The 12,525-nt window shown below is 40.5% G+C and overlaps 1 protein-coding gene across 2 annotated transcripts in view; it reads left to right on the forward strand.

Annotated features, from left to right (window-relative positions):
* Positions 1-12,525, forward strand: part of PLOD2 (procollagen-lysine,2-oxoglutarate 5-dioxygenase 2) — a 60,192-nt gene that overhangs the window by 9,459 nt on the left and 38,208 nt on the right. For both annotated transcript variants that reach the window (XM_068405882.1, XM_068405883.1), the window contains exons 2-3: positions 9,395-9,486; positions 10,976-11,112. In XM_068405882.1, coding sequence (XP_068261983.1) covers positions 9,395-9,486; positions 10,976-11,112 — 229 coding nt within the window. The remainder of the gene's footprint in view (positions 1-9,394; positions 9,487-10,975; positions 11,113-12,525) is intronic.

Below are 12,525 nucleotides of genomic sequence, written 5' to 3' on the forward strand. Positions count from 1 at the left end.
CCAGCTATTCAAAAGTATCGAACTGGGAAATCTTATATTCTAAGTTTCCTTCCCTAGACAGCTGCTGAAAACTTCCTTTCTGTACTAGTTTTGTTCCCTGGCTCGGGACCGTGTTGGGGGTTTTGATACCAATAGCTGTTGCTCTGTAACTTCATCACGGTCTACAAATATTCTGGAGGAGCACAGGAAGGATTATCTATGGACAGCCCATGCATTGAGTGATCCCTGATAACCATAAGTGCCAGTTGTGGTCATAAACTGTTTGCAGCAGTTTAAAGGCAGCAATGTTTTTTTTTTCCTGCAGGTTGAACCATTTTGAGGATCAGGTGGTAGCAGGGGTGGTACCAGTATACATTAGTTCTACAATAACTACGCTCATACTGTCAAAAGACAGACTTCTACTTACTTTGCTTTGATTTAATATGTCTGGTTTAAAATGGAGAAGGTACAAGTCTGCTAATAGCTAGCCAAGAAGAATCTCATACTTTTTTGGAAATTATATAAATAATGTTTGTGCTGCCCTTTGTATTTTGCGGTAAGACATGTATGTATTGAAGTGCAGCGATTGACAGGAGGTTTATGATGCAGAGAAAAACAGACCAAACTTTCAGAAGAGGTCTGTAGAGGAAGGCCTGCTTCTTCAAAATCTTGCTTTTAAGATTTATTTTATTTGAAGCTTTGGTTCTTAGAAATCCATCTCTCTCATGCAAGAACATGTATTGGTATAGGAAATCAGTATGTACTGTGTTTTTGGCAACCCATGACTGTTCTTAACTTGCTATCTGTTAAATCTAATTTCATCTTTTATTTTAGATCTTACAACTTTCCAATTTTTCATGAGTTTTTCAAGTATAATTTGTCTCCCCTCCAAGGATATTTTTTAACAGCAATCCATCCATGCTATTAAATTGCAGAGGATCCAGTCTTACAAGGTGATCATGGCTATGGTTAATGGGACTTTGAAACCAGTCTGCCTCTCTGGGAGGAAGTAAGCTGTGGGATGAGTGGAGGCATGCAGTAAAGTGGTCTGTGCAGAACAGAAGTTGACTGTATAATGTGAAGATCAGACTAAAGAAACCCCAGAACTTCCAAATATGAAGTAGTATTGTTTATGCACCAGTCATCTTTCCCCCTCCTGGACTGTAACGCGTATTTCTTTCCTGAGAAAAGAAGATGACCATGTTTGCTATTTCAGCATATTGTCATGTTTCTAAAGAATCCTGGGGGAAAACAAACAGCTGTTGGATGGCTCTGTCTTTTCTCTCTTTATGCCAAAAGTTTTGTTTGACCAGAAATTCTTCTGTTGGCTTACTACTTTCTTTGACCATATGTACATCGTATAAACTGACACTGGGTAGATATGTATGTTTAAAGCTTGTGTTTTTCGCGTTGTGTACTTAAGATCTTCTTTGTTTCCCTCTGGATTACATTAACCAAGTATATGTATATAGGTATAACTTATAATCATGGTTACACTGCCTATGATGGGTTTCTCCTGTCTCCAGCTGTTTGACATCTTTTCAGGGTATGTGGATTTTCAAAAGTTTTATTTGATGTAGGATCTTAAGTTTAGGCTATAACTCCTATTTATAGGGGAAAAAAAAAATTTTCCTTTTGAGGAGTCTCATATTGCCTTCTTGAGTGATAAGTGGAAGATCATGTTGTGCTAAAAATCTGGATTTTGAAAGTGCTCTTTGATATTTCAACTTTTTAGTTGGCTTAACAGTTCTTTGGGTTTTGAACATATGGTCTGAGTCCATATAAATAGGAAAGGAAGGTTGCTGTTGGCACCATCGGTGACCCTCTAGCTATCTGCAGAGCTTTGACCTGGCTCAGAAGCGTATGGAAGAATTGGTTTTAATAAAGTCATCAAAACTGCGTCGGAAGAGGATTGGTTATCATGACCATTGACACCGTACAGTATTGTGTAGCCCAGTGGCCCTTTTAAGTTTTCTGAACGCTTTCTTCACTATTGTTAGCTTAAGCCTCATGCTACATTCTCTTTAAAAGCTCTTTCACAGTTTTGCAATTAATTGGGAACTCAGACTGTTTTGTTATTCAGTTTTATGGAGGAAACAGCAATTGAGCCTATAAATAAGATTTTCCAGCAGGCTCTATTCAGACATTTTTTTGGATCTCAGTAAGTTTTGTCTTGTTCAGAAGATATTGTACAGTATCTTACATTTTCCAGGGTATCTTCCAGAAATCTAACTCATCTGTTAGAGAAATTACAGGAGGTTAGTTGTATAGCAACGCTGTATTCCTAAATAGTGTTTAAAGTTTTGTTCTTCTAAAATTTACCAGTTTTGCCATGAAGTTATGAGAAACTCTAGATTGTGAATCCCAGTTGTGGATCATGCCTTCACATACTGTAAGCTGACCTGCACACAGCTCAACCTGCAGTATTATCCTTTTATCTGTGAACTCAAATGTGTTGTACGCAATATGCTTATGAGGGCAATGATATTAAAATGGCATGTTCTCCAAATAGGGCTGGTGACATGCTGGAAAGCACCTGCCAGGAGCTTCTGGTGTGCAAGCAGCTATGCTGAGGACAGAGCTGAGGACTCTTGATTTCTCCTCCAGGCACAGAAATATTCCCCTTTTGGGGGAGCAGAGTGGATGGGAAGGTCAAGGAAACTGCTAATTACATTTTGTTTCTAACTCAGACTACTGTAAAAGTCTCAGAACATGGATTTTGTTGGAGTACGTGCTTTAGGTGAGGTGTGTGAGGAAAGAAAATAGAACTTTTGAGGACAATGCCTCTAGCTCTCCTTCTGAAGGTTACTGGCTGAGTACAGAAGTTGGAAGGTAAAGTGGCATGGCCAAGTCAGGACTCATAAATTTGAGATGATTATAGATGGGGTAGGTTGCCTGCCTTGGAAATAAACAGGCATACTGAAAACTTTAATCCAAAAACAAATAAGATTTTTTGCCCCCTTTTCTTTTCTTTTTTTTTTTTTTTTAATTTTTAACAGTTAATCTGGGGAAACAAATAATAGCATAATTGCAATCAGAAGTCTGCAGTTAGCTGGGGCAGTTTACTGTCACTCTGACAGCTACTTCTCAGTTCAGCTTACTTTTGAACACTCCTCATTACTGTACTCTTGAAGTGTGATGGGAGGAATCCAGGCTGAAAACACTTTTTCAGTTGTGTTGTACTTTAGTGCATCTCTCCAATGATGGAGAAGCATGCTCCTATTTGGTGTAAAGGCAAGCTAAATCCAGTTTGTGGGTTGGTTGGTTGTTTGGTGGTTTTTTGTGGTTTTTTTTTGGGGTGGTTTTGTTGTTTTTGTGGTAAACTGTACCCTGTTGGTCTCTCACATCTTCAGAAATGCAGGAGACATAATAATATGCACAATTACATAGCTTAATTAATGGGCTTGAATGCATCCACATGCCTCTTCCAGGTATCCATCTCATCCATCTTCTCTTCCAGGTATCTGCCAAGCCTATGCCTTAGGTTACAGTCATGCGGATCACTGCCAAGGTTGCTACCTGACCTTTCTTTGACAGTGTGTATCTATTTTTTACATTTTTTTTCTTTTTAAATCCAGAGGTATTCCTAGTATGCTTTCAGTTCCCAAGATTATTCTGTGATCTCTAGCAACTTGTGTATTTGCTTGCTGGAAACCTTTGGTGAATTATTTTGCAATTGTATATCTCTTTGCTCATTTAATGGAGAGGTTGATGCACAGTTGTTGCTCTGTTGAGCAGTTCTGGGTGGGACGTAATCTGCAAATGGGAAAGTAGACTGTGTTTTATGTAGACACTAGAACATGGATAAAACTGTATTCCAGGAACCAAACATCATTTGTTTACTGTCATAAGCCACTAGTTTTAAAGATAGAGATAGATTTTAATGGCATAATGTGGTACCGTGCAGAGAAGTCCTTTGATCTTACAGCTCACTTCTACTCCAGAGAAGTCCATGGTACTTGAATCCAAGGACTAAGTGTCAGCTCCTGTGTGGCTGTGATCAGTGTCCTCAGTTTTGGCTGCTCTGAAGCTACTGTACTATTGCCCGCAACCCCTGGTAGATATTATGTAGTAATCTCTGTCAGTGTTCATTCAAGATAAATAAAAACCATGTGGGTGTGTGAGAAATGACTGCAGTTCTCTGCGTACTACTTTGCCAAGGTACAAGGAGAGAGGTCACTGCTACTTAAAGCAGTCCTGCCATGGCAATTCCTGGCTGAGACATCGCCAGGCAATTCACTGAAGACAAAGGCTCTGGTTTATAGTTCCTATTTCTGGAAATAAATGTTTATGATACAGTTAGATCCCTGATGGTAGCAGCACAAAAGATTGAGTAAGAGTGTGAGATGTTTTGATAAACCTTCATTTGATTTCCTAATACATTGTGCTCTATATGCAGTGTTGTCTTTCACAACTTGAGTGCTAAAGGGTTTCCTAATTTTCATGTAAAAATGAGTTCTGTTTGTCACTGGATGTACTTTTCTTGGCCAAACGCATGCTCTCTGAGGCTTGTTTTCAAAACAGAACAGCTGTTTTGTGAATGTAACTGTCTGGAAGCTGTCTGGAATAATTGCACTCCAGTAACTTCAGCACCCTCATACCTGGCATGAAGCTCTTCAGAGTTTTGTTTTTTTTTTTTTCCCATGCCTTCCTGTTGAACTTCAGTGTAGGGTTTGCATTTCCTTTTTACACAAACTGACATTACTTGTGGAAATAAATGCCAAGCTCAGTAATCCCCTCTAGTGACTGCCAAGATGCTTCTGGCAGGCTGCGTGCTGGGGGAGCTCAGCCCTGCCAGGCAGCCCGTACCCTCTGTGGTGTGTCCCAGTACCCTGCAAGTGTGGAAGGCTGTGACCGCCTGCTGTATTCTTGGTTTCATATATGTTTGCATTTTGAGGATGCTGTTACTGTTTGTTGGAAAATATTACTGAGAGTGTGTATTTGTCCCCTTGTGTGAGGGGGATAGTCAGACTTAAGAAACTGGATAACTCAAGTCTATATATAAGACTATATAGCAGAGCTCCTTAGGGTAGACACCTGGGTGGAGGGCAGGGCAGCGGTTTGTGCCGAAGTGGATGGTGAAGCAGTAACAGCGTCTGTCTGCAGCTAGATTTCATCGTGGTGTTTTTGCAAAGACTGAGAATTTTGTGGCTCACTCACTGGGGAGTACCAGGCCACAGTGGTAACCTGGGGTCTGAGGAATTGCAGATAGCTTTTTGCTGCTACGCCTGGGTCTTCGTTGTTTAGCTGGAGCCCTGGAGCCAGCACAGCGGTGCTGCTGGGGACACCAAGCCAGTCACTCAACCTCTCAGTGTGACATTCACTGTGACTCAGCCTGCAGTAAGGGCTCTGGTGCCGCACTGAACCTCTGCACTGGCAGGGCTCTACGTGGGACCAAGACTGCTCTGCACAGCAGGGACACTGTGGGTAGCTGCAGCTAAAATAGATGTAGCCAAGCACATCCTGAAATGGAAACGGCACGTGGATAAAATTACTGCCCTGGGATCTGTGTTGTACTTGCACATTTACACTCTTGTGAGTTCATGAAAGTAACTTTGGGTTTGTGTTACTAGACACTAATGGGAGGAATGTTTTAAGGAGTTGTTGTACCTAAATGTAGCAAACAAGGAATAGATTTTTTCAAAGTGAATGAAGTTAAAAGGTTCAAAAGAAATTAGTAGTAGTAGTTGATGGTCAGAAGCATTCTCTTCACTCACTTCCACAGGAAGAAATAAATATCTCCCGTACTATGCTTAGTGGAACTCTGCCAGTAAAACTGGTGCAAGTTACCACTTCCATTAAATAAAGTCACAGGAGCCTACAGGAATTACATTAATATTTTTGTAATGTCTTACTAGCTAGAAGAGAACGGTGCTGCCTTCCTCATTTGGTTAATAATACCCTCTGTAATATGCCAAGGTAACTATAATTTAATGCACTTTGCATTGTCTCTCCATACACACTATGGACAGAATAAAAGCGTGTTTCTCTGCTCTTTGGTCTGACACAGATTACTGTAAAAAATCCCACAAACTAAACAAACCCAAACAAACACCAACACCCCTCCCCCAAAAAAAGGCCCAACAAAGACTAAATAGTCTGAAAAGTAACTCAAGTTCTAAATGGACTCTAAATGCTATCATTACACTTCTGCTACACTTAAAAATAACTTAAAAGTTAATTAAGTACCACATGCACCAAAAATTCTGTGGTGCAGCAGAGACATGGAAATAAAGCCTTTTAAACCTCTTAATTTATAATTTAAAAAATTGACTATTGGCAAGTATGCTAAAAAGAAAACATTTCCAATGTGTATAATACCATTATAAAAATAGCTTCCTGTTTGTTCTGTGACTGTTTGCAAACCTGACTCAGGCAGCCTACTTAGATTGCTTCATTGGCTGTGAGTGTAATACAGGTTCTTTTGCAATTTCATGTCGATATAAACTGCATTGTTTGTTTGCTCAGCTTTCTTCATTTTATATAGCTCAGGTTGAAATATCTTATGATTTGGCACATCGTTTTCTTTCCTCCTATTCCACAAAACTCAAGTAACATACCAGGCTCCATAGTGAATCTTGAAATACATGAACAGTGTGTAGGTGGAATTACTGTGTGTTCCATTAAAAGAGAGTAACAATATCCCATAAAGAATGATAGATTATTTTCTGCTTGCCAAACTGTACTCGTATGTTGATTTAATACTTACTTTGACTTAGTGACTATGGGAGCAATCTGATGCAGCCCACATTTGGTCATTTACATCATTTTGTCAAGTACAGATTTTTGAAATCCTTGCTGTTAGCATTCCTCAGGAAGGGGTAGGTGTGAAATATGTCTACCCCAAACCAAATTCCATGGTTATAGTCAGTGCTTGACCAGTCACCTAGGAAACTTTCAATAATGCATTCACTTGGCTTGGCGATGCAGTCTGGTATGATCAGATTTTTCCAGTTCCCTCTATTTGAAAATGCAGTGCTTGAATGAAAAATTAATCATAACTTAATCTGCTCCATAGGGAAAAATCCTATCGTCCGTCTTCAGTTCTGTTTTAGTCATAGTCTAAGATATCATGTTCTTTATTCATTTTGTGGTGACTCCTGTAGAATTACTTTAGATTGGATGACCTTTAGAATAAATGATTTTGAAGGTATTGAACTATTATTGCTGTGTTTATGTCTATCCGTGAGTCAGTGTGTCTGTGAGCGCATTGTACTGAATCCTCTGTGGAGGTCCTCCTGCCTTTCTGAGATGTACTCAGGGCATTTTCTTCTCATTCTTGCCTACAGAAGACTGGTAGCACTTAAGTGAGAAAAAGATGGAGCAATTAATCTTCTAAAACTGTTTTCCCAAAATTTTTGTGTGTTCAAGTTGAGTTGATTGAAGCATTTAAAGTGTTTTCAGTTTCTTCTTTGCTGTATATGGTATTGCAGGAGTGTCAGTCTGGTTCAGTGGAGCCAGCAGTTAAAATCTTCACTAGGACTGTTGAGCAAAAGGAGCCAAAAAAACCCCAAAACCAAAAGCTGTGGCAGGATGTGAGAGAAATGCACAAAATTTTGCATGGTGGGGAGGGCAGGTAGAAATGCTGTCTGTAGTTAAAGAACTTGGGCAGTGTCAGATAAAAACTGTAGGAGCCCTGCTCAAGGCAGAGAAGATTGTTTTTCTTGCAGTAGGTACTGGGTTCATAGTGCTGTCACTGCTTAAAGGTTACATCAGTTCAAGGAGTGACTTGGTAAGAGCAAGGTCATGAAGTAGACAAGGTGTTTCAGAGTATACGGAAACCCCATCCATGTCAGAAAAACCCATAAACTGAGACTGGTAAAAAGAGCAGAGAAAGCATTGTATGTGCTTGTCTTATCCTTGCCCTTCCTCATGTATGCAGTTACAGCTGCTGTTCAGGATGGACTGGCCAGACCACTGTCTGACCTGGTAGGAGTGTTCTTGGAAGTGATCTGTTGACTAGGGCTGAATCTAAGGCTTATTTCAGTGGAAAAAATATCAGTGGCTTCTGAGACTAGTTTCCATAGTTTGCCTGCTGCAGCTATTTTAGACAAACTTGATTTTCATTAGAACAAGTGTTTTTATGTTGCTCTGCAGACTCTGTGCTCCTACAGGTATTCTTGCTTGCCTGAGCAGAGGTGCACTTGAAGTACCATGGTACTTGGCTGCAGAGCATTGCATGAGTAACTTGCAAGGTGCATTTTTTCTACAAAGTGGAAGCAGATCATCATCTTGTGTGCTTGTTTTGCTGGTGTCAAATAAAACAAAATGGCAAGCGGTGATTGATTTGAATACACTCAGGATGACATCTCGGGTGTCTGAGTGCTGCTAAGTCTGTGGTGGTGGACAAGGCTGAAGGGTTAATAGGAATGTTTTTCACAGCAGCCACTTCTAGCATGTTACTGTGCCGGTGAAGATAAACCCAGAGGATGTTTTTTGGGGAAGTGAAGCCACAACAGGCACTGTGTCTGGAATGCTCATTAGAGGCGTTTAATTTCACTTTCTTGTAAGGGTTGATCTCATGGGCTCTGTTTAGAGGGCAGCTGTTGCTTGAACTCAGACCGAATTGGGGAACTGCAATGTGCTCTGGGATCCAGGCTGGTCTGATTAAATACTTGATGTTGGATAGGGGTACTGTCTTTCTCACAGCTTTGAATTACGTACCCTGATTATGCAGCATATTGCACAGGGTGCTGAATGTTGTTCAATAGTTTAACTGGGAAGCTGTTTAGTGGGAATTTATGGCCTCATTTGAAAAAAAAAAAAAGCCCTGGGATATGAAAAGGAAATTGGTTGCACGGTCATTTGCCTGCATGCAGTAGGAGAGCAAAATTAGCACTGCTGTAATTTACAGAGGCTCTGAATAAAAAAAAAAACAAAACCCTTGCTCTTTTGTCTCTGCCCAAAGACTTAAAAGCACTGAGCACTGCCTGTTGGGGGACTGGTTTCCATGGTTGTTTTTTTTTCCCCTGTTTTCATGAAGAATATGAACAACTTGCTTTCAGGGAAGTTACTGAAGTTGAGTGAAGTTCTCTGGTACCATTCAGTCTTGTCATAAGAGGTCACAGGATTAGCTCAGACCAAAAAGCAGTAAGGTGTTTTTGTTTTGAAGATTCCTTCCTGTCCAGTAGTCATACTAGCTGTGTTTTCATGTCTTGAGCTAGTTGTTTACAGAGCAGATAGATTTCTTTGCTTCCTCTTCCTGAGGATAGTTTTAAATACAGCACCCTTGTCCATAGCAGTTCTTGTTTGATGATGTCTTACGCCTTTAATGACAGTGTATTTGCCTCCTCTCTTTGAATCAGGTGCAGACAAGTCATAAAGCCTCAGTGATCCAGTGATGTTCAGTGCATTTTTTGTTATAAACTGTGGCCTGAAAACCTATTAATACATGTTCCTTCTTTTTCTCCCTCAGATAAACTACTAGTTTTTACTGTAGCAACTAAAGAAACTGATGGCTTCGACCGTTTCATGCAAACAGCAAAGCACTTCAACTACACAGTAAAGGTATTGTATGTTTTTGTACCAAATAATTATACTATACAACCTTTAAGACAGAAACAGTGCAATAATAACCGAAGTTGCATTAGCTTTCTTGCATGCTGGGCCAAAGTAAAAAATATTACAGAGCTCGAGGGTGGGTAGGGCATTTGCACATGGCCCTGCTGCTTACCTGCTGGTCCCCCTCTGAACAACCACAGGAGGGTGCTTCTTCCACTGCCTTAGGAACGATTTTATGAATTAGTAGCTATTGTGACCAGGATCCTCAGTCACTTATAGGTTCTGTCATGGTTTATCATATAGCCTTGACTTTTCAGTGTGGCTGATTTTGTTCGCATGAATACTTCTAGAAGCTGCACTGCACTCAGAGGGCTTTGGGTGTCCCCTTCCTCCTTAAACAAGGCCTCCTTCCCCCGGCTGTGGGGAAGGAGGGAGGGTCACAACTAAAAGTTTTGCTGTGTTTCCCAGGAACGTGTAATTCTCTGAGAGGACAAAACGTTTCTATCATTCTTGCCAGCCTCTTCTGCCTTGCTACACGTCTCCATATGTCACGTACTGAGGCTGACCTCCGTGTGACCTTCGGAAAAAGGGAGGACACTAACCTTCTAAACTTTCCCCACAAATTGGTTCTACAAGAGAAAATCTAGGAATTCAGATGGTGTTATGAAATTTTTCTGCTTACTTACCACAGTGTGTACACTATAAGTAGGAAAGTATGTGTGTCTCTGAAGTTTGACTTCTGCCACTGAACTTGGAAGACTGAACCTTTCCTAATATGATAATGCTGTACTAAAGCACTTGAGAAGCCTGAGCTCTGGATACATCTGTTAACTTTGCAGATTTGTCCAAAACATCATGCAGTGTAGTTCTTCCAGGTTTCGTAAGTTCCAAAAATATTATATTCAAAACCCACAAAAGTTTAAGGGTTTTTTCTTTTTTTTTTTTTTTGAGATGTAATTCACTATAGTGCTTGGCTAGGGAGGAGTTTTGTTTAGCTGGTTTTAGCAGCCACCTCTATATTGGGGAACCTATCCTTTCCTTGCACAAAAGTGTTCTGGAGGGATTTCAGAAAGACTGGAGCTTGCAATTTGTATTAGTAATACCCTAATCCACCAAGGTCTCTTATACTTCCTATTCCTAAAGTGATTATATTGACTTTTAAAGGTCTCATTCAAATGTTTTTCTAATACAAATTTTGAAACAATTATTAGCTTTTTTCTTTTTTTTTTTTCTGAAAGAGACACATTTGAATAAATGGTGGTGGCAGGCAATTGCTTGATTCTTATTTGGTTAAGAAATGTCTCTCTCATGTTTTTGCAGTGATGTCATTGTGCTGAATGCTGCTTCAGACATGGAAAACTTACGATGCTGGAAATGCTGGCTTGCTATGCTTTAATGTGTTGCTTCTGCCTTAACATCTGTTTTCAATAAGGGTCTGCTTTAAAAAGCCTCTTGTTTTTGGGTACTAGCAAAAAGTGCTTTCTTTGTATTCTAGGTACTTGGTAAAGGTGAAGAGTGGAAAGGTGGTGAGCTGCCTAACTCTATTGGTGGAGGGCAGAAAGTTCGACTGCTGAAAGAAGGCATAGAAAGCTATGCTGATCAAGAGGACTTGGTTGTAATGTTTGTTGAATGGTGAGCAAACCTGGCTTGTTGCCTTTACATTTTAGTCTGGGTAGGCATGCAAAAGTAGCTGCTGTGACATGCTGAAAGTTGCATGCTGCTTTTCTTCCTCGCTGTTTATTTGAGAGAGTTTGCTTCCATTTTTCTCCATTCATGAAAATAGTAGATTGCTCTTGGAGCAATCATTACTTTTTAAACAGATTTACAGATGTAGGAGTTGTTCATAGTTCCGCTGCCTTGAGGGAGTAAAAAAATGTTATTGGGAGCTGACAGGCTTTTAGGCAAGTGTTCATCCTCTCCCTGTTTGGCTGTGGTGAGAGCAGGACATGGCTGCGGGCTGGGAGTGTGGAATGGGGGTGAGCAAAAGCAGCTCCAGAAATAAAATTGCTAGTAGGGAACAGAGCATGATCTTGTTCCATGAAGTACCAGTGATATGGAGGAAGCTGGAAAATGGGCTCCTGAGGAAAGCAGTTAACAGGAGAACCTCTTTTACATGTTAGAGGACTGAAACGAAGAGGCTTGGTGCCAGGTACGTCCCTGGTGCCTGTGCTGTCTGTGTGATGGAAGGATGGAGAGACAGTGCTGCTGCAGATGCCGGATTATAGCTCATAGCACAGCTATGCTTGAACATCCTCACTGGAGGTCAGAGGGGTTTCTCCCTGTCGCAGAGAACAGGGAGCTCAAACATGTTAAAATCCCACTTTTTCCATTCCTTCCCTCTGCCTTTTCCCACCCCCCCCCTTCCTTTTCTTTTGCTCCTGTGATGAGAGCATGATCAGAGCAGCTAGGAATCCAGCTGACAGCAGCCGCCAAGCTCTTCCACTCTAGTGTTAACCAGAGCAGGGTCACAGCTCTAAAAGAATCCCTGCAAGGAAGGTACGGGACCAAGTACCAAATCAGGGACATGATGAAGCCCCGATTGCAGACAGGCAGCCTTGAGGAGGTAGCTGAGTGAAAGCTTGGAGAGGTTCGTGCATGGGCTCATGCTGCTGTTACCGAGTCATGTTGGAATGTCTGCTCTAGAATTTTCTTTCAGGTTTTAACCTGCTTTTAAAAATTTATTTATTTTTTAAAATTTGACAGCTGAAGAATTTGAGACCCTTTTGCAAGTTAGAGATTTGGCAGAATTTGTACAGCAGACATCATCACAAGAGAGAAAGTGGTCTGACAGTGGTATTTACTGGAAAGTTCACTTATTTTGCATAAATTAAGAGTTTAGGAAAGTTGGAGTAGCCTATTAAACTGTTAGCAAATTTAAATATGCTACTCAATTTTCTTTTTTAATTTTACCTCTTACGATAAATAGAAGATAGGGCTAGAAAGCCAATGTCAAAATCATCTTCTCCAATTTATGAACAAGCTTTATAAGGGAAACTTGTTACACCGAATATTTTCATTATACACTTAATTGACAGTAAAAGTAAC

This window comes from Nyctibius grandis, chromosome 8 (genome assembly GCF_013368605.1).
Source record: "Nyctibius grandis isolate bNycGra1 chromosome 8, bNycGra1.pri, whole genome shotgun sequence".
Lineage (NCBI taxonomy): Eukaryota > Metazoa > Chordata > Aves > Nyctibiiformes > Nyctibiidae > Nyctibius > Nyctibius grandis.